This window comes from Lepidochelys olivacea, assembly GCF_965140295.1.
Source record: "Lepidochelys olivacea isolate rLepOli2 genome assembly, chromosome: 15".
Taxonomy (NCBI): Eukaryota; Metazoa; Chordata; order Testudines; family Cheloniidae; genus Lepidochelys; species Lepidochelys olivacea.
Window position 1 is genome coordinate 7830017 of NC_140425.1, and position 21159 is coordinate 7851175.

General features: G+C 49.7%; 1 protein-coding gene across 1 annotated transcript in view; it reads left to right on the top strand.

Annotated features, from left to right (window-relative positions):
- Positions 1-13170, top strand: part of SCARF2 (scavenger receptor class F member 2) — a 104688-nt gene extending 91518 nt beyond the window's left edge. The window contains 2 exon segments of the mRNA XM_084648867.1: positions 9596-9748; positions 10874-13170. Coding sequence (XP_084504993.1) covers positions 9596-9748; positions 10874-12108 — 1388 coding nt within the window. The 3' untranslated portion in view covers positions 12109-13170.
- Positions 13171-21159: the final 7989 nt, after the last annotated feature.

The window sequence follows — 21159 nt, forward strand, 5'->3', positions numbered from 1 at the left end:
ACCCCATCTCAAAAAAGACATATTAGAATCGGAAAAGTACAGAGAAAGTAAACACAAATGATGAGGGAGCTGGAACAGCTTCCATCTGAGGAGAGATTAAAAAGACTGGGACTGGTCAGCTTAGAAAAGAGACGACTGGGGGCGATATGGTAGAGGCCTTAAAACCATGACTGGTGTGGAGAAAGGAAATAAGCAAGTGTTAGTTACCCTTCACATAACACAAGAACCAGGGGTCACCCAATGACATTAATAGGCAGCAGGTTTAAAACAAACATGAGGAAGTACTTCTTCACAGAACACACAGTCAACCTGTGGAACTTCTTGTTAAGGGATGTTGTGAAAGCCAAAAGTATAACTAGGGTTAAAAAAAATTAGATAGGTTCATGGAGAATAGGTCCATTAACCAAGATGGTCAGGGAGGCAACCCCATGCTCTGGGTGTCCCTAAACCTCTGATTGCCAGAAGCTGGGTCCTCACTCGATAAATGCCCTGTTCTGGTCATTCCTCCAAAGTGTCTGGCACTGGCTACTGTTAGAAGATGGGATACTGGGTTCTGTGGACCATTGGTCTGACCCAGTAGGGCCAGGCTTATCTTTGTATGCTAGAATAAGCCCCTCATCTGCTCTCCCCAACATTGTATCTGCCCTCCCTTTTGGGTGTTTCCAGAGGATAGGCTAAAACCTAAACCTAAAACATGCTTCAGGCCATGAGCTGCCAACCACTGATAGGGCATTTCCCCTCTGCACATGCTATTCCAGAATTGTTGGTAGAGGGTTCTTACCCCTTCCTCTGGACGGCTGGGTGTGGCCACGTTAGAAGATAGGACACTGGACGAGGTGGAACCTTGCTGTGACCTGAGCTGGCAGGGCCTGTGTTCCTATGACAGTCCATGACAGACATTACCACTTCAGTGCAGGATCACAGATGAAAAAGCTATGCAAGACCATCCAGTCTGCCTGCTGGTGGTCTGAATAGGTGTTATTTAGCAAAGACCTCTTTGTGTTCTGTATAGAAATTAGAGATGGAAAAGAATTCCTAAACCCAGGCCAGAAGAGTCCCTACTGGCCTTCTCTAGAGTCTTGTCCAGGGTAATTTGAAGGTCCTATGTGAATGCATCAGTTTACATGGAGTTCCCATTTCAGGTGCAGGTCAGTGCTGGGAGCGCACAGGACTTTGCAGGGGCCTTAGAATTAAAACAAACACTATTCAGAGTAGCAGCCGTGTTAGTCTGTATTCGCAAAAAGAAAAGGAGGACTTGTGGCACCTTAGAGACGAACCAATTTATTTGAGCATGAGCTTTCGTGCATCCGATGAAGTGAGCTGTAGCTCACGAAAGCTCATGCTTAAATAAATGGCTTCGTCTCTAAGGTGCCACAAGTCCTCCTTTTCTTTTTACAAATACCATTCAAACCCCAAGAAATGCAGTGACAGGTGCACATCTGAATGTGAGGCACCCAGCCTAACTCTGCCCTCGGCCCCAGGGGGATTGTCTGGTGACTTGTGCCACAAGTGCAGTCATAACCCCGCCTTGCTTGGGTTTCTAGTATTTGTGTGCTTTTCCTGTTCTTGGAAGGTAACGTGCTCACCCTACGGCTCTGTGCCAGCAACCACAGCCAAGTTGTTGTGTGAGAATTTCCTCAGGGTTTTGTTTTTTTTTAAATGGTCGTCAGTCCTGCTGAAAAGAAGCCCTTCTCCTGCAGCCCTAGGAACTCAGCGGCCCATGGAGGTCCAAAGGTAGGCAATGCCTGTGGGTCTGCTGGCCTGGCACAGTCCCTTGTGGCATGCAGTCCTTGTGCTGCAGATCTCCTGTCTGCAAAAAGGGAGTCTCAGTCCTGCAAATCTCTGTAGGTCCTGAGGATCAGGGCTCCTGTCTTACAGAGCTGAGGACGTGTAAGAAGCAATTTCCTTCCCATTGATCTTTAAATGTTCCATGCAAGTCCCCTGCTCTCTACAGGGTCTGTGTGTGTGTCTAGGGGAATGCACGGGTTACAGAAGGGAGGAGGGTCTGAGATACGTGCAGGGGTACAGGAAGGAGGAGGAGTTTAGGGTGTGTGCAGGGGAATGTACAGGAGGGAGAGGGAACTGGGGCATACACTGCAGTTGCTCTTTATTGCTTTAGGTGATACAAAGCAGTGTGCACCCAGTGGTGAGCTGGAGCCGGTTGTTAAATTTAGAAGCCCTTTTAGAACTGGTTGTTCCGCGAGGGACAACCGGTTCTAAAAGGGTTTCTAAATTTAACAACCAGCCAAAAGTGGCGCCTTAGGCGCTGACTCCATGGGTGTTCTGGGGCTGGAGCACCCACAGGGAAAATTTGGTGGGTGCAGCGGCAGCTCCCCGCCCCCAGCCCACCTCCGCTCCGCCTCCTCCCCTGAACTCGCCGCTCTGCTCTGCTTCTCTGCCCCCACCCCAGCTTCCCGCGAATCAGCTGTTCATGCGGGAAGCTGGGGCGGGCTGAGAAGCAGGCGGCAGCTTCGCACTCAGGCCCAGGGAGGCAGAGATGAGCTGAGGCGGGGGGGCGCGAGGAAGGTATTCCCCACGCCGCAGCAGGTAACCCGGGGGGACAGGCGGGGGCGCACAGGGGAACCGCTCCCCGCCCCAGCTCACCTCCACCTCCCTGGACCTGAGCGCGAAGCCGCCGCCTGCTTCTCAGCCCTCCCCGGCTTCCCATGCGAACAGCTGATTCGCGGGAAGCCGGGGGGGGTGGAGAAGTAGAGCGGGGCGGCGCGTTCAGGGGCAAGGCGGAGACGGAGTGGAGGTGAGCTGGGGCCAGGCGCGGGGCGGGGAGCTGCCGGTGAGTGCTCTGCACCCACCAGATTTTCCCCCTGGGTGCTCCAGCCCCGGAGCACCCAGGAAGTCGGTGCCTAAGGTGCCACTTTTGATGTGATCAGTGGGGGGAGCGGCCGCTCCCCCTGCTTCCCCCGTAGCTATGCTCCCCCGCCCCTAGGAGCCACAGGGACCTGCCGGATTCTTCCTGGGAGCTGCCCCAGGTAAGCACTGCCAGGACTCCCCACCTCTCCCCACAGCAGGTCCCTCTGGCTCTTAGGGGTGGGGTGGGCACCCACTACGGTGGCTCACGAGACCCTCCTGCCTGGTTCTGGGGGCAGTCACGGGAGAGGGGTGGATGGGGCAGGGGTCCGGGGGGGGCATGAAGGAACGCAGGGGGTTGGATGGGGCAGGAGTCCCGGGGGGCGGGGATGGGCAACAACCCCCTCGTGGGGTGAGGAGGGAACCGGTTGTTAAGATTTTTGGCAGCTCATCACTGTGTGCACCCACTGACATGGTCTTATGCTATGGCTGCATCATGCTGCTCCAGAGTGGGGTGAGCAGCCAGAGCGTACTAGTGAGTCTGGCCTTGGAAGTTACAATAAATACGACCTGAGGTTGACATTTCAGATAATCACATCATTAAAAATAAACCCTAGCGACAGTCTCTGGGAGTTTCTTGTTTCATGGATGAAATTTTACAATAAAATAACCAAGGAACTTCCCAGGAAAAAAAAATCCATTAAGAGGAGTTAAGGCTGAGAGCCCATGTCAGTAAGACAGGGTAATATACATTGCAGGGATATTGCGATAATCCTCAAAACAAGCCTTATAAACCCAGGAAAATAAAAACTCCAAATATTTTAAGATAAGCAAGGCACAGTGATGGCCAGTTGCTGGTCAGAAAGGGTAAGTATTTGCTCCAGAAAACGTGAACAGAAACTAGAAAGTGAGAGACGGAGCAGAACCGTTTACAAAGTGAAATGCACTTTGGGTTTCTCTAGCCTGGGTTTGTCTAGCAAGACATGTGCCAATGTGCTTTTAAACACTGCTCAGCACTTAGTGTAGACAAAGAGAGAGTGATGTATAAAAATGTGTTACGTGGTTGTGTTCAATCCTGGGGTCTCCTCAATAATACACAACCCTAACTACAACCTCAGCAAATACTCAGTGCTGCGAGATGTGCAGAGTCCAGGTTCCACTGGGCTCCATGTTTGTGGGGGGAGCGTGATGTCATCACTAAGAATCATGCCATGCTGTGGAGGGGACTAATGTGTGGTGTGTAGCGGGTTTCCTTAGCTGGTGAAGTTCTGTGGGAAGAGGTGGTGTGTCGCTGCTGGTGGAAATGTACCATGAGGCCATTAGGGTCTGTCCCACAGCTCACTGTTACCTTGCTTCTACAGGTTTCACTTGTATGTTGCACTTACTGAACCTTCATCCTGGCTGTACAAAGTGTTTGTTTATGTGACTTCCTAGGGTTCTGATATGGTGAATGTAGGAGGGTTTGGGGGGGAGGCATGGAAGAGGGACAAGGATGCCCGTTTCATCCCCTGTGATGAAGAGATATGGCAATAGGAGGAATGTCTGAGGTGCAGGGGAAGGTGAGACAGTGTGGTGGGGAGTCTGGCAGGTTAGTCTCTACCCTCTTTAACTCCCGGAGAATGCCAAGTGCCACAGCTGCTCCACAAAAGTAGCCAGAGGTCCTCAGAGCACAGGAGCCTCACCTAAAGCTTCACAGCCCCTGCACAGGGGCCTGTAGCTCCAATGTCGAGGGAACCCCAGTTGCAACTCCTCATCTCAACCACGGTTTGTGGCATAAAATGTCTTCTCACAGCTTGACAGGGTACCACAGTGTAGCTGAACCAAGCAGTGAGTGCGCCCCATCTGAACACCTTTGGCTTAGCGAAAGATGGCCTGAGCTGGAGAGTGTAAGTTCAAATCCCACCTCTTCACTGTTGGAATCTCTGGAGGAGCATGCAAAATTTTCAGGCCGTGAGCCCAGCTGCGTAAGATCCTGACCCTTGGGAACCACAGCGGCCTTTCCCCCCTGTGCTGCCCTTTCAAGATAAGTACCACCAGGGACTGTCTCAGAAACCTCGGAACTGCTGATTTGAGAAAACTCACCTAGTTCAGTCTAGACCATGCTGCCAGCAGCTGCTGCCAGAAGAAAGGTTTCTGGGGCCTCCGTGTGTATCTGCTCTGTGGTGGGGTCTTTGTTACATAACCAAATAGCACCAGCCCCAAGACACACTACTCAGCACATGTTTATTTCAAAAATAGGCATCACGCCTTGGGCTAGTTGGGGCCTGGCTTGGTTTGGTGCTCCTCTGTTCCCGGCAGCTGCTCACAAACGCTCCCTCTCACCGGCTGGGCTTCATTTCCCTGTTGAAATCTCTGGACATTTAAACAACGATGAAGGGAGAATTTCATTCTGTCACTTCCTGGGACTGAGCAGGGGGAAAGGAATGATCTGAAAACAGCTGGGAGCTAAGAATACTCAGCTCTGCGGGCCAGCTGTTGCTCAACACTAGCCCTCTGGAGTCCATCCCAGCCTTCCCCTCCGTGGGCCTGGCTCTGCTTGGAGGCAGGGCCAGCTCCAGGCACCAGCGAAGGAAGCAGGTGCCTGGGGCGGGCAACAGAAAGGGGCGGCACTCCATGCGTCATCGGGGCGGCATGTCTGGGTCTTTGGTGGCGGGCCCTGCAGTCTCTTCCTCTTCGGCGGCACTTTGGCGGCAGCTCAACCAGGCTTGGTTTTGGTTTTTTTTTCCTTCACTGCTTGGGGCGGCAAAAAAGCTGGAGCTGGCCCTGCTTGGAGGAGACTGGCTTCTGCATGGGCAGCATCCTTCAGCTTTGAGGCTGTTTCAGTTGTGAGCAAGTCTCTGCTCACCCAGCCACTGGGAAAGTTGTTTCGCATCCCGGAGTCATCCCGCAGCCATGCAGCCTGCTAGGCCGATCCAATGGGGCTCTCTGGGACTTTGCCACAGATACATCTTCATTCCCTGCGGGGTAGGGCCACACTACTGCTGGCTTTTCCGTGTGCAGCGAGGAATGTGAAGAGTGGGCAGACGCTGGGCTGCCCTCTGCTCAAAGGGAGCCTCCTGCGTGCAAGAGCAGGAAGCTCAAGTCAGTGCCACGTTGGACCACGCATCAAAAGAGCAGCTGGGGCAAGGATCTGCCTTTGCCTTCGCTTCCAGTCCCAATGCTGGGCTGGCCTGGCCTCTGTGCAGCCTCCTCACAGGCAATGTCAGAGTTCAGTTGGGATGGCCCCTCCTGGCCCGAACACCTATGACTCCATGAGCAGCAAGGGAAATCCCAGCACACCTTTCCTCTCACTGCCCTGCCTGTGCCCCAGAAAACCTACCCTGCCTAGGAAATTAGCAGCAATACTTGGCATTAAAATACAGGAAGTATTCAACATCCAATGCACTTTCCTCCCCCTGAACACACCTCTCTGTATACACTGATATCCTCTCCCTGGGCCTGTACTGCCCTCCCACCTCCAGACTCAACCCTGGTGCCTTCCTCGTCATGCGGAAATGTGCCAAACTCCGCTTTGTGTCCTTACTCCTCTGGCACGTCCCACCTGAAGATCTTAAAGTGCTCTGTAAACATTCATTCAGTCTCACAACACCCCCTCCCACGTCCACGTGAGGACTGTAAAGTAAGAAATATATAGCGATCACGTCACTTGCCACTAAAATGCAGCCACCTCAGGAGCAGGACTCGGCAGCTATGTTACACTACACAGCCATCTGGGAGAGGAAATGAAGGTGAATACCACAGCCCAATTGCTACTACAGGGGAAATTTACAGAGGCCGGGTGGAATGCCTGAGTAGGAACTTGGCCAGGACCCTGGGCATAGCACCCTGGCTCTTACTGGAGTCTGAATGGGGTCATTCATTCTCTATATTTTGCAAACTTATGCCTGCAATTTTTATGCCCAAATACTGAGAGTACAAAAAGGGAGGCCAGGGTGAAAGCTTAGCCCCATCAAAGTCAGTGGGAGTTTTGCCAATGCTTTAATGGGACCAGGAGTTCTGAAATCTGCCCAAAGTGCCATGGGATCTTTAAAGAGAGCACCTTAGCACTCCTTAGCCTTGCACTGGTCCCATATTTAGGCAAGGGCACCCCCTACCTATTCCCAAGACCTAGCTGTTCCCATTCATGTACTTACCCAGGCTGATCCTTTAGCATTTGAGAGCTGATGGTGCAAAGCGCTCTGGCTGAGTATGTGGCAGGGAATACCATTTCAGGCTGAATCTGGAAGCTTTGCCGGGCGGTATTGTCCCCCTGTGTTTGCCACATGGATGATATTCAGGTGAAACCTCTAGCACCTCCTGGGAACTATGGCAGGAAAAACCATATATCACAGCTGGCCCCTTGCCTCAGGCGAGTGGGGAAGCCGCAGTGCTGCTGTACTCTAAGCAGGAATTCAGTCTGTGTTTAGTGAGTGAACCTCCAGCAGCGTGGAAGGAGCCCATAGGAAGTGGCCAGCTTTCTCCCAGCCACTGTCAGCCTATGATTTATCTGAAAGTCACCCAGAGCCAGATGTGTGAGCCAAACAACTACAGAAAATGCTGTTCCCTGGGGGTCCTGTTCTGAAGCTGGCACTGCATAGCCTGCCGGCTCACTCCCAAGGCAGGGCCCAGTGTCTCTCTGCCGTGCACTTTCAATCAATGAGCCAGCTGCTCGCAGGTTGCACCCTGGTGAGCTGCTTTCTACAGCCATTCTCTCTTCAGAGAGGAGGTGTGAGCCTTGCTCTCACGCACTGTTCAGCTGCTTCAGAGGAAGAGGCAAGAACCCCTGCAGTTGGCAATTATGGGTACACTGTCCCCAGGGAGAGTTCCTCCTGACCCCATCAATTAGGGCTAGGTTACTTTTATCATATCTCATCTTATTTGTCTTCTTCAAACAATCCCCATCATTTTAATCTTTCCTTATCCGGATTTTTTTCCAGGCCTCTAATCATTCTTGTCTCTGAACCTCCTCTATTGCTGCAATAGCCTTTTAGAGCTGCGTTGTCTGGAGTGGAGCACAGCATTCCACAGGAGAGCGTACCATTGAATATCTATACTGGCATGCCGAGATCTTCAGTTTTATCCTCTGTGCCAGTCCTTACGCATTTGGTTTGTTTTCTTGGTTGCTCTTGCAAGTGGAGCAGAGATCTCCACAACAATGCCCAGGTCTTCTTTATTTGGTGATGGTGTGTCCAGTTTTGGTGCCCACAATTAAAGAAGGAGGTTGATAAATTGGAGAGGGTTCAGAGAAGAGCCATGAGAATGATTACAGGATTAGAAACCACGTCGTATAACAATAGCCTCAAAGAGCTCAATCTGTTTTGCTTAATGAAGAGAAGGTTAAGGGCCGACTTGATCATAGTCTATAAGTACCTCCATGGGGAACAAATATTTAATAATGGGCTCTTCAGTCTAGCTGAGAAAGGTCTAACGTTAGCCAGTTACTGGAAGGTGAAACTAAACAAATTCAGACTGAAAATAAGGTGTAAATTTTTAACTATGAGAGCAGTTAACCACTGGAACAATTTACCAAGGCTGTGGTGGATTCTCCATCAGGGTCAATTTTTAAATCAAGATTGGATGCTTTTCTAAATGATTTGCTCTAGGAATTACTTCGGGGAAGTTCTCTGGCCTGGGTCATACAGTAGGTCAGACTAGATGACCACAATAGTCCCTTCTGGCCTTGGAATCTGTGAATCAAGGACCCAGTGAGGTGTATGAGTGGTCTGAATTATTTCTCTGGATGTATATTACCTTGCATTTCAATACATATTTGGTAAAAATATTCAAATGAATAAAATATTGTTCTGGTTTGAATTATGTAAAAAGGAAACAACTTCAATATTTTGAAAATTTTCACATAATTGTTTCTCTTCTTTTTGATCAGCTCTAGCCATTGTCCATACTCCAGAAAATCATTAACACCAGGCTTGTGTCTGGCTCCAACCCAGTGGTGTCCAGTGTAGCTCAGTACCAAAAGTACATTCTGCAGATAGTTACAGCAGTTTCATTTCCCTGTGTCAAACGGCAGCTTGTTCTTCCCTCACTATTCCAAGTGGGGGGAAACGGTATGCATTTTAATAGCATAATATACAGGGCTTCACTATATATAATGCAGCGAGCATTCAATATATGAATTTATTAACATCATTAATATCCACAATTGTTCTCTCATGACTAACATAAATAGTGTTTAATCCGCAAATTTTGCCATCACCCTTCTTCCCCTCCCAATTCCCAGACCATTAATAAAACTATTAAATAACACAGGGCCTAGTATGGAGCCTTGCCACACCTGCGCTAAACCACTTAGGTTGAAAACTGATGGTTTATTCCTACTCTTTGCTCTCTGTCTTTAGACTAGTTTCTGATCCATGACGATATTTCACCTTGCAACTCATGACAACTTAGTTGCTTTAAAACTTTCACATGAGAGACTTTGTCAAAGGCTTTTTGAAAGCCCCGATAATTATGTCAGCAGGTTCTCCCTTTACCAGCTATTTTAGTGACACATTCAAAACATTGTAATAGATTGGGGAGGTATGAGTTTCTATTTTAGAAACCATCCTGGTTAGTTCAGATCATCAAGATGTTTTACTATTTTATTATTAATTATTATTTCAACCAATTTCCTGGTATGTAGCCCCTATTGGAAGTGCTAGGATGGCTCTGGATGGGCACTCTCTGGAAATTGAACTGGCTGTCCGGAAGTGGGAGTCTCTTTCCCTGCCAAGGTTGTACAAGGAAGATTGGAGTACACATGGGAGGTGATGTGAGAGTGCTGCTCTAAACTCTCCGCTCTCTCCCGTTGCAGTGGCTCACCATGACCTGGAGAACACCATGAACTGCAGTTTCATTGAGCCACCGTCTGTAGTGGAGCAACCATCTCCCTCCTGGTCCTCCCGGGGCTCCTTCTCCTCCTTTGACACCACCGATGAGGGACCAGTGTACTGTGTACCCCATGAGGGTGAGTGGACATTGGGCAGGGTGGGCAGAGCCAGGAGCCTGATGGTGCTGCTGGATAGGATGATCCCCACTGCTAATCAGTCTGGGCTCTCCAGCTCTGGGTTGTTCCCCTGCCACGACAGCCCCTGTGATGCATGGGGGTTACATGCCTTCACAAGGGGGGAGTGATACAGAATGTCTGTCAGTGCACACTGGGATTGGCACCAGCCCACCCATCCGTCGAAAGACAGCCCTGCCCAACAGATGGGAGCTCAGCAGAGATGCTGCCCCGCCTGCCCCCAGTTGCACTCTTTCCTCCTCCGTCTCGTTGACGTCTCAGAGGCATGCTGCCAAGGCTCATCCTGCAGGTTCCTCTGCTCGTGAAGCTGTCCAAAGTGCGTGCAATGCTTTGTGTGGTTCTCCCAAGCCAATGGGATGATTCTTTTTCCTTCAGAAATAAAGCAACCAAACCAACACCCTGACAACGCCAAAGCAGCTCTAAAATAAAAGCCATGGTTATTTTAGCAACCAAGAGAACAAATGTCTCTGCTCAGAATGGACACTGTACCTGCAGATCCTCATTCTGGGACACTGGGCCCAGGACTCTGGATGCCGCACCAACCTTTAGGAGGGCCAAGCACTTCACCTCGTGGCAATCCATTTCTCAGCAGGCTCTTGTCCCAGAAACATGATTTTCTTGGACCCTAGTTGTAGGTTGTCAGCCTCCAGCATGTGGCCTTGTTATTGTACTGAGGGGTTTTGAGCTGTGTTCTGGCTGCTCCATTTCCCTAGGCTGTCTGACCAACCCCTTCAAGAGAGCCAACCCCAACATACAAACGAGGCTGCTCTGCTCTGAGGGGGTGTCTGGTGGGGATGGTATTGCAGGCCCATGTGAGGGGGTGGGTTTAAGGCCTATGGGACAATGGATGTGTGTGGGTATATAACAGGACTATGGGAAGGGGTAAAGATCCACAGGGCAGTGAATAGCAGGGACAGAAGGCCCATGGGGGTAGTATAAAGCATTGCCTGATAATAGCTTGTGTCCCAATCCTTTTCTCCCGTCCCTTTGCTGTGGGGCCCTCATGCCCCATCCTGTCTCCTGTGCACCATGGCACAGTGTAATGTATCTGTGCTTTCTCTTTTGCAGAGGGTGTGGGTGAAAGCAAAGAGAGAGGCCCTGCCTGCAGTCTGGTGGAGAAGCTGGCACCCCCAATCAGCGCAGAGGAGGCTGGAGAGTACACCTTCTTGAAAGAGACGGGCTCCGTCAAGGCCTTCCAAACAGACAGCAGCGAAACTCCCCTGCTCAAATCCTCTGACAGCGAAAGGTCATCCTGTGGCTCTGGCTCCACAAGCGGAGCCCTCTATGCCAAAATCGCCCGCCTCTCCAAGCAGTCCAAGGACGAAGATGAAAATACAATGGACACCAAAAGCCCTGGAGTGAATGGTAAATCCCCCTCCCCAGAGAGAACCAAGCCCCCTCCCCCTGATCCCTCCACAAAGCCTAAAGTGTCCTGGATTCATGGGAAGTACAACTCCAACCAGTCCAACTCACTACCCGCTCCTAGCAGGTCCCCCGAGAGAGCGGCTATGCAGCCTGATTGCGCCGAGCACACTCAGGCCAAGAGAAAGAGAAGCCCGAGTGAGACCTCGGCTGGCCTCCATGGGAAAGCTGACGATAAGGGCAGCGCGAGGAGCAAAGAGAAGGCGCAGAAACATCTGAAAGAGCTCAGCTTCCCAGAGGGCAAAGCCTCCTTCTCTGGGGAGCCCCAGTCACCATCCAAGCCCAAGCAGAAGACCAAGGCCAGTTCGGAGCAGATGGAGAACATCAATGGGGCCGTCCAAAATGCTCTGAAAAAAATGGGAAACTACCACCCAGACAGGAAAGGAGGAGAAGGCAAGGAAGTCCCCCGGAGCCCCAGTCACAGCAAGCCACGCTCTGAGGCCGTCCACCCCCATTTGTCTTCAGAGGCAGCCACTTTACTGGCTGCTCAACTGAAGGAAAAGACTCAAAGCCTCAACAAAGGCGATGGCAGCACCCGGCAAAATGGGGTGAGCCCTTTGCAGCCCCAGAGGGAGAAGCCCACCCCTCCGCAAAAAGCCAAGCGCTCTGTGGCCACCAGCAGCAGCCAGAAATCCAGCAAGCCTGTGCTGCCAACCTCCCCCAACCTGCAGAAACTGATCAGCCCCGTGTCGGAGACCACGGTCAATGAGGCCAAAAGGGCAGAGAAGCAAAATTCCAGCAGCAGCAGCCAGGACCACGCATCCCTGGGTGACCAGACCAGCAAAAAAACACCCATTAAAAAGCCCCCTAGGAAGAAGAGCAGAGAAGCCACCTTGGAGCAGCCCAAAGCAGCCATAATGCCCCCTCAGACAGTGCAGTAGAGGAGACCCGTGGGCCCCAGGTGCTGGCCTGGTACTGCACCAGACAAGTGTTGGCGGGCAGAGGAAGCTTCTCTGCTCTCAGCAAGTCTGCAGGAAGGGTCAGTGGAAATGGAGGTCTGAACTGGGAAGTGAGCTCTGGAGAAGCCTCCGAGCCATCTCTGTCCTGCACTGGGGCCTCGGACTCTTTGCCCATCACAGACGCCCTCCTCCAAGCTGCGCTGTGCCCTTTGCCGTGTATCTTATCCTCATGGGGGCTGGAGCAGCTGGCATCCCATGTTTCTTTTGCAGGGAGAAGGACCGCATGGAGCTCCTCTGATGTGGAAGGGTTGGCAGGGTTGCACTGGCCTGCCCTGAGTTCGGGGGGGCTGCATGAGACTCTGAGAAGGGCCCTTGTCCTTTTGTATCAGTATTATTGGTTGCATAAGCAGTGCTTGTTTACTAGAAATCCCCGTGTTGTATTCTGCCGTAACGGATTAGCTTGCTTCCTGTATCCTAGTCCGGTCTGTCACATTCACATTGGCGAATAGCAGTCAGAGGCCAAGGCTCTTGCTCCGTGTATTAGAAGGGTAGACAAGGCCTGTGCCAGTCTTCCCTTGTTGCTAGCCATGTGCCTAAGGCCAAGGGCCCCTGTGTTGTCCATCCTCAAGGTGGCTGTGGCAGAGAGGAGTCGGCTGTGGAGCCTGCGTGATCCAGAGCAGTGGAGCACTGGGACCAGCGGTGCTCACTGTCTTGGGTTTAGTTTGTGTTTCTTCCTTGCCATTTAGCTTTTTATCTTCTGAAGATGTAAACTCCCCCGGGCGTCACCTTCCTCTGCAGGCACGCTGCTTTGGTCAGTGTGGGGTCGAGCTGGTTTCGACTGATGCCCCCTCCGGTGTCTGAGGATGTTGCTGCTGGTGGTGGCTGTGAAGAAAGTACTATTTATGGCCTGACACCTGGACGCCATTCAGAAAGGCTGTCCTGGTTAAGGGGGTCCAATCCACTGGAGTTGTGTGGCGTGATTGGTACTACAGAATTTGGCACATCTGCAGAAAGCTTTCCTAATAAAAGTGTATTTCTTCTCTACCCTTGGTGCTCTCTCCTCCCATGCCCTCTGCCGATCACTGCCTGCTGCCTGGCTGCATTAAGGCTCCCACCGGGCTCCTTTTGTTTTATTTTAATGTTTAGGGTGTGAGCACCCTATCCTGGGACCCAGCCCTCCTCCCTCTGGAGGGGACATGGAGTTCCTTGCAGATTACAGGGAGGAGGCACACACCTTCAGAAGAGACCTTAAAATCCAAACATCTCAATGACACAAACCAAGTCCCCGCCTGGCACCCCTGTGCAGGACACTCTGTATTAAATGGCTGCCCTCTCCCACCCCTGAGGTGGCTCCTTTTCAGCGAGGCACAGCTTTGGGAATGGTATCATAAGCTATTAGCATTATCATTCATTTCCTCGGTCACCTCAGCCTCAGGGCCTCTGAGCTGGTTGGATTGAACCGAAGCTACTTCTCTGCCCACTCAGCCCATGGCCTAGCCACTGATAAGTCCTTTATATACAAAACAAGCACCATATTGAAAAGAGGAAGCAAATAAAAGGGAAATGGAGCTGGCCCTGTATTGCCAGCCTAAAGCTTCCAAAGTTATGAGCGGGACCCGAAAAATTCATGCAAGCCAGAATTTTCAAATGAGCTAAGCAGGTAGGTGCCCGAATCTCTCTGGTGGTTACAGGCAGTATAGCCATGTCTGACAAAGCCCCTCTGTGGGGCCCCAGCGGGGATGGAATCCTGGACCTCTGGATGTAAAATCATAAAACTACCCTCTCACCTGAAAACCAGCTGTACTGAACACTAGCTTACAACTATAAACTGTCTAACTGCAAGAAAAACCAGATGGCTGAGCAGTCTAGGTGGACATGCTAGGGTTGTCTAGGTGAGGTGGGAGTGAAGGAACGGAGGGCACTTTGCCTGCGCACCCCCATAACAGCTTCCGTATCTGCCGTGAGGAACCGTAGGGCACCTGCGTGAGCCAGACAGGCGCTGCTAGCTAGCACCAATCCAGGGCTCAAGAGGCACAGGCGCACCTGACGTGGAGCACCCATAGTGACACTACTTGAAGAAGAACCAGCTGTTAGCGTGGACAGAATTGCAAAGTCAGAAACCTCTATATGAAGTATAGCCACTAGAGGGCGACACAGCCACACTGTGAGCAAGCATTGCACAAGCACATAATTTGGCTACATTCCTTCTGAAAGGCAGTGTGGCAAAGTAGATGAGATGTGGGACTGTTATATTAGAGGCTTGTGTTCCATTTTCATCGCTGCCATTAGTGACACTGGGCAAGTGCTTGTTTTCTTAGCTGGAAAATAGATGAGCTATCATTATCTCCCCTCAGACAGCAGTATGAGGCCTTGGTTAAGAAGAAGCAGAGCAGATATATTATCAGCTGGCCATGGAAGAACTAGGCCTAGCTCTCATGTTCTCCTGACTTGTATCTCACCACATCTGCCCCTAGGCAACCAGGCATTCACTCATGCTGTGTTTCCCCCATATTATTGATGGTAGGAGCTTTTCATGAGAGCTCCTGCAGCAGGAGCCAGAATCACAACATTGCAAGAGTTAGCAACTCTGTGAAGCCCTCCTGAGATGCGGTGGGAAGGCTGTAGCCCTTGTGTAAGAGCAGCAGTGAAGGGAAGCAGATGAGCCACAAAGGTGTGAGCTGGGCTAGGTTGGTGGGCTTGCATTAGCTTCTGTGGGCCTTTCAGAATCTCACCAAGCCAGCAGAGCCTGCACTAGCCCCCACGACCCTCGGATAACTGGGGAGGCAGTGGACACAAACTGTGCTTTCCATCTTCAAGAGACTCCTAGGCTGGCTCCCTCGGCAGGCCCCTTTCAAATTGGTTTAATTCACCCCTTGCACCGGAGGACAGTGAGGCTAGCCAGAAGGCCCACAGGACCTAAGGACCAGATTGGTAAAGGTATAAAGTGCCTGAAGATGCTTTTGAACACATAATGGGATTTGCAGAAGTGCCTAAGTGCCTAATTCACATTGATTTCAACAGGCATTATGCTAGGCACTGCTGGCCGTCTCACTGTCTAGCAACACCTTTAGGAGCCTAAATACCTTGAAACATCCCGCCCTTACAGCTTGCTCCACAAAGAGGACAGCGACATTGCAAGGCCCAGTTCCTAGGCACCCTGCACAACACCAAGTTAAGGCACCTAGGCATTGTAGGGGGCGAGTGAGGTGCCCAAGAGAGGGATTCACAGAAGCAGGCAAGCTGAGCAGGGAGCCACTTGAACTAGCCTGTAGGAAATGGAAAGGAGAGGGGCAGAGCCTTGGGTCCAGATCCACAGAGATATTTAGGGTGTGTCTACACTGCAGTTAGAAACCCCGAGGCTGGGCCATGCCAGCTGACTCGGGGTCGCAGGGCTGTTGAATTGCAGCGTAGATGTCTGGGCTTGGGCTGGAGCCCAGGATCCTGGGAGGTCCCAGGGGGCTACACCGCAGTTAAATGACCCAGTAGCCCAAGCCCACTGAGACTGAGTCAGCTGGCACAGATCAGCTGCGGGTGTCTAACTGCAGTGTAGACATACCCTTAGGCACCTGGTAGGCTGGAGGGAAGCAACGATCTCTGCTGAGGATGCTCAGCTTCAATCCTTCTCTGTGCCAAAGCCAGGTCAGCCTGTCCCGTAGCAGACAAAACCCAGACCCAGAAAGCGCGAGAGCGTCACCAAAATAGCACAGTGGTTGTTAGGACACTGGGGCACGGCGGGCTTGCTCCTGCCTACGTTCTCACCCACAAGCGGCTCGGAGACACCCTGTGCAGTTTATTTACAGCGTTCTTTCCTGCCACCGTACAACCTATGCAGCATTATAGCCCCAGTGCCACGGAGTGCCAGAGACAAGGTGGGGGAGAGAGCGTCTGGCTGTGGCTGTTCCCCTCTTTCGCGTCCTTCTTGCGCTTTTGGTACCCTCTGGGCTAATGAGTTAATTACCCCTTTACCTCTCTCCAGCCAATGCCAAGCCATCAATGGGGCGCAGTTCCCATTGTGGGGTGTGCTCTGGGGTCCGATCTGTGTGCTGGCTCAGCAACTGCTGCCCAACTCTCTGTCACACACCTCCCCCCTCACCTGATACTCTCCCTCGCTTACCAGATGTGCCACCCTGTGGGGGGGTCTCGCTCCAGCCCTAGGGTGATCAGCTAAGTTGGCCACTCATTTCCCACCCACAGAACTCTCACGGGATACGATAGGCTGCCACCACAGCTCTGGTTTGGCCCATAAATCATCACACCATGGGGGGGGGGGGTCGCTCTCCCTATCCTCTCCCTTTGTATCAGGCAGTGGATCGAGGACCCTCCACTCACCTCCCTGATTGCTCCAGACCTGGGATTCTTGTGACTCTCCAAAGAGAGCCTGCGCTGCTTCTCCTTGGGACTGCAGTGGGGTGAGGCACCTCCATGGGTCCCTCGACTGCTCCGAAGGAGCCTGGGGTGGCTTTCTCCACTGTCCCTGCTTCCTTAATGATTATCTGCTCCCCCTCAATACTTGCTGACTCTCTTTTCCTCCCCTTTCACCTGAATTAGGCTCTATTATGTAGGGGTCTCTACATCTGCCCCCTCTGGTTTGGGGTTTTCCTTCCCATCAGGCTCCATTGCCTCCTCTTGGGTTTTCCGTTTCCCCACCGCCACCTTCTCCCTGCCACATTACAGTATTGCCACTCATGAATTTGATCGGGATACTTGGTGTTTCTCTTAAAGCCCTGCTCTTGGAGTGGAGTCCTCTGCTTGTAAAACCCCAGCTTCCACTACAAACAAAACTGACCAGCCAGCACTCGTGGTTGCAGAGACAAGTTGGAAAACACAACCCCTAAAGCAGAGGTTCTAAAACTTTTTTTTGCTGGGACCCCCTTTGAAAATATTTCAGGGTGTAATGACCCCCCCATACCATGCCACCCTTAGTTTTACGCTGCTGCTGACGGCAGCGCTGCCTTCAGAACTGGGCGACTGGCCAGCAGCTACCGCTCTCCAGCCCCCCAGCTCTGAAGGCAGCACAGACGTAAGGCTGGCAATACTACAACTCCCCTACAATAGGCTTGTGACCCCTTTTGGGTGGGACCCACAGTTTGAGATACACTGCCCTAAAGGTTCAAAGACCAGCCAGAAAATGTTCTTTCCCCACAATGTAATTGTTTTAAATCTTGTGATTTTTAAGCCAATCTCATGATTTTTGGTGAGCCTGACTCACGATTTTTGACCATTTGAGATTGGCAATACTGTAGCTATGAGTAGCCCCCAGTAGAGACAGCGTCGAAAAGCATGAAAAGGAGAAAGGTGGTGAATGATGCTGGCAGATCCCCTATTGTGGTAGGGTTATAACAACAAAGGAATATAATTAAATGGAAGTTAGTCTGTATCACACCCAGACACTTCATATAGTTACAGCATACTTGATGGGTATAAAGTTATCATTATTTTAATGTTGTGGCTCCTAGGCTTTAATAAACAAAGTGAATAATAATTTAGCAGGGGACCCAGCTCTCTTCCAGTGCAGGCAGCTTGATTTTAGATCTATTAATAACAGAATATTTGTAACCGTCTTTGCAGAAGGGTCACTTATGGTAGGAAATTTAAGAATAAGTGAGCTCAAGATTTTAGAACAGTCTTGTAATGACATATGTTATAAGAAGTTCTGTCAAGTTTGGGTTTTTCTTAAGTATATAGACCATGCCTTGATCATTAGCTACTAATAATAAAGGTCAAACATTTAAAAAACATTGACTGGGATGCATATAAGCAGTCATTTGTAAGTAATTGATTAGTCTAGCATCCGGGGGGCGGGGCACGGAAGGGGAGCAGAAAAATCAAAATTAACATTTTAAGGAGACTGAAAAATACTGAAAACTTTGCATAAAAGAATAGGAAGTGCATTTAAACCCCTCTTCTTCCACCGAGGACCGGTACATGCCATACTTATAGAGAAATCTGAAAAGGTCTTTAGGTGAAATAGAAGGATTATGAAAGGGAAATAAGGCTAATAGATAAAGAAAAGAGAAGGAAAAGAGTCAAATATGGGCTTTAAAAATACACACACAAAAAGTAAAATGTAAAACCAAGGAGATTGAAGAAAGCAGCAGGTTTTACACAAATCTTTACGCCTCCATCTATAAAGAGCCTATGGAGAAGAGTATGGAATACATTAATCAGGCCAACATACCAAAGTTAACTCAGGACCAGCTGATAGACCAGTAGAAGAAGAGAAGGTTCTGGAAGTGATTGAATCAATGCCAACAGGAAAATCCTCAGGATCAGATGGGATCCCAAGAGAGTTTTATAAGACGACATTGGATATTTCTGCAAACAAACTAGCCACTTTATTTAATGATTTTGTTAGAGAGTGAGGCAATTTCCAATCAATTAAAGAGATGGAGTGAGTAGCAATACCAAAGCCACAAAAGGGCAAGCTACTATGTGACTTGTACAGTCCAATCTAATGTCTTAATGTAGACATGAAATTATTTTCAAAGACTGCTGACAGAAGACTAGAAGCTGTCCTTCCTCAGCTAATGCAAATTGATTATATACATAAGAAGCAGCACATATGTAATAGACAACAGACTAATAACATTAGACAAATCATAGGAATAAGTCATAATATGCAGAATAAAAGAGGTCTACTGCTGTCCTTGGACAACGAGAAAGCCTTTCCTAAAGCAGAGTGGCCTTTCCTAAAAACACCGCTGTCAGAGATGGGTTTTGAGAGGAATATGACAATGGCTATATGACTCTTCCACTGCTGGAATACAAATTTAAAGGGGCACACTCCAAAGAATTTCAGTTACAAGGAGGAACCAGACAAGGGCAGCTGGCACAAAAAATATATATTAGTGTAACAGCACAGCAGAAGTTACAGTTAATAAAACAGAACACAACATTGTGCTGTATGCAGATATGATGCTGGCAGCTACCAATCCAGTACAATGATTTACATTCGGAAAGAAGTTAATAAATTCAATGATATGCCAGGCTATGAAATGAATTACACTAAATATAACATTAAATATAGGGCAGGAGGAATCTATGATCAAAAAGCTTCAAAACACATTTGAATCTGTGTATCCTTAGAGGTCAATATTTCTCCTAACCTCAGTTGGCGCTATGAAATTAATGTTCATCCTGTTATTTAAAAGTGAAAAAGGAGTTATCAGACTGCGAAAAAAGACGTTTGGCTTGGCTTGGCTGTGTAGCAGTGGTAAAAATGAATGGGTTGCCAAAAAGTCATTTTATTTTTCAGGTCCTACCAAAAAGAACTCTAGAGGAAATTCAAACAAGAATTATTACATTTGTTTGAGACAATACCTCCCCATAAGTAAATAAGAAAACTCTCATGTGACCCATTCAGGAAGGGGAAATGGCAGTATCAAAGTTACTAGCATATTATTGAGCACCTCAGGGCAGATTGCCAACAGCCTGGTGACCCCATAAACACTAGGTAAAAATCAAACAACAGGATTTAAAACATACAGACTTTTTACCTACAAGATTTAGACCAACACAAAAGGTGTCAGAAAAATACTTTGGATATGGAATCTGACCCAGCTGAAAAGTAGCTCCCTCCCCTCTCCACTTGCAACTATCAAACTCAATGAATTGCAACCTGGATTGCCTCGTCCATGATATGATGCAGGGGAGGAGACAGTGCACGCACATGTCAGACAGCTGTTCTGTAATGATGAGAGGATTCACGTTTGATTTTTGAAGACTCATTTGGGGTTGTTAGTGGCCATGCCCTGCCCTTTTGTGCAGCTCAGGCAGGGCAGGGCAGCACTAAGACAGGAGCATGATGCTAGGAGCAATTCAACAGGCCGCAATATCAGAGAGACCCTTGGCCATGGTGGTAGAAGGCCACCTAAAGAAGAGTCACTGGCAGCCTGAGGACAGCAAATAGTGAATGCCCCCCGCTCCCTGCCCCTGCCGCTTTTCTCTGAGAGGTATGGAGGCTCTGGCTGCTGCCTTGGGGCACGCCAGTGGCCCCCAAAGTCCACAAGCAATCTCCTGAAATCCTAAAGGGGGCTCTTGGCTTCCATCAAGCCATTGATTTGATGTTGGGCCTTCAAATAAAGTGTTTCCTCCATTGCTGTGTTCAAAAGTGGTGTGGGCTCCATCAGCCAGTCACCCAAAGCGCCCGGTCTAAGATGGTTTACAGTTATTCCTTCCTAAGTTCATCACCATAGCAACTTGTGACCTCATCAGAGTCTCCAGAGTTCATCCTCCTGTCATATTTTAGCCTAAACGAATGATAAAAACCAATAATAAATAATTTTTTCAACAGGCTTTGCCATTGGTGTTTGTGTTTTTAAATATCTCCACACAAAAATGTTATGAGTCAAACTAACACTGATTACCCACTTCACTTTCTATAAATAGTTTCAATACAAGAGCTACTGGTGAATTTTCATGTAGTCATTGACATACTGAGCCATATATCACACAAGAGTGTGATGCATTTTTACAAGCACTAATTTGTTTAGCCTCATGCATGTCAATATTACTAGCCCTGTTTTACAGGTAAGGAAATAGGTGAAGAAAGTACGCTTGCTTAAGGAATCTCTGGAAGGCACCTGTCTTACTATATGTCTGGTTCTGCATTCTTTAATCAAACTGTAAACTCTGTATATAATGGAAACCACTTCAAGCCGGGGGTGCTTCCACACCCCCAGCACCCCTAGTTACAGCACCTATGCCTGTGACCAGCATCCTCAAAAGTGACACAAAAGCAGCACCCGCATATTCTTTCCTTGCAAGTTTTAGCTAAGTTCCACTCAGCCCAGACAGCCCCTTTTCCTGGCCTGAACAAGAGATACAGCCCCTGCCACGTCCTGCCAGTGTCGCTCTGTTAGAAACTCACCTGCAGCTGCTGCCCATTCACACCCTGCCCACTCACACACACATGCGCGCATCTTCTCAAGGCCTGGGATCCTTTAATGGTTTAGTATTCCCTCTAATCCTATACTTGGGTCTGAGAAGAATACACCTTGGTAGCCTGGCTCCAGCCAGCCAGCCGGGCATTTC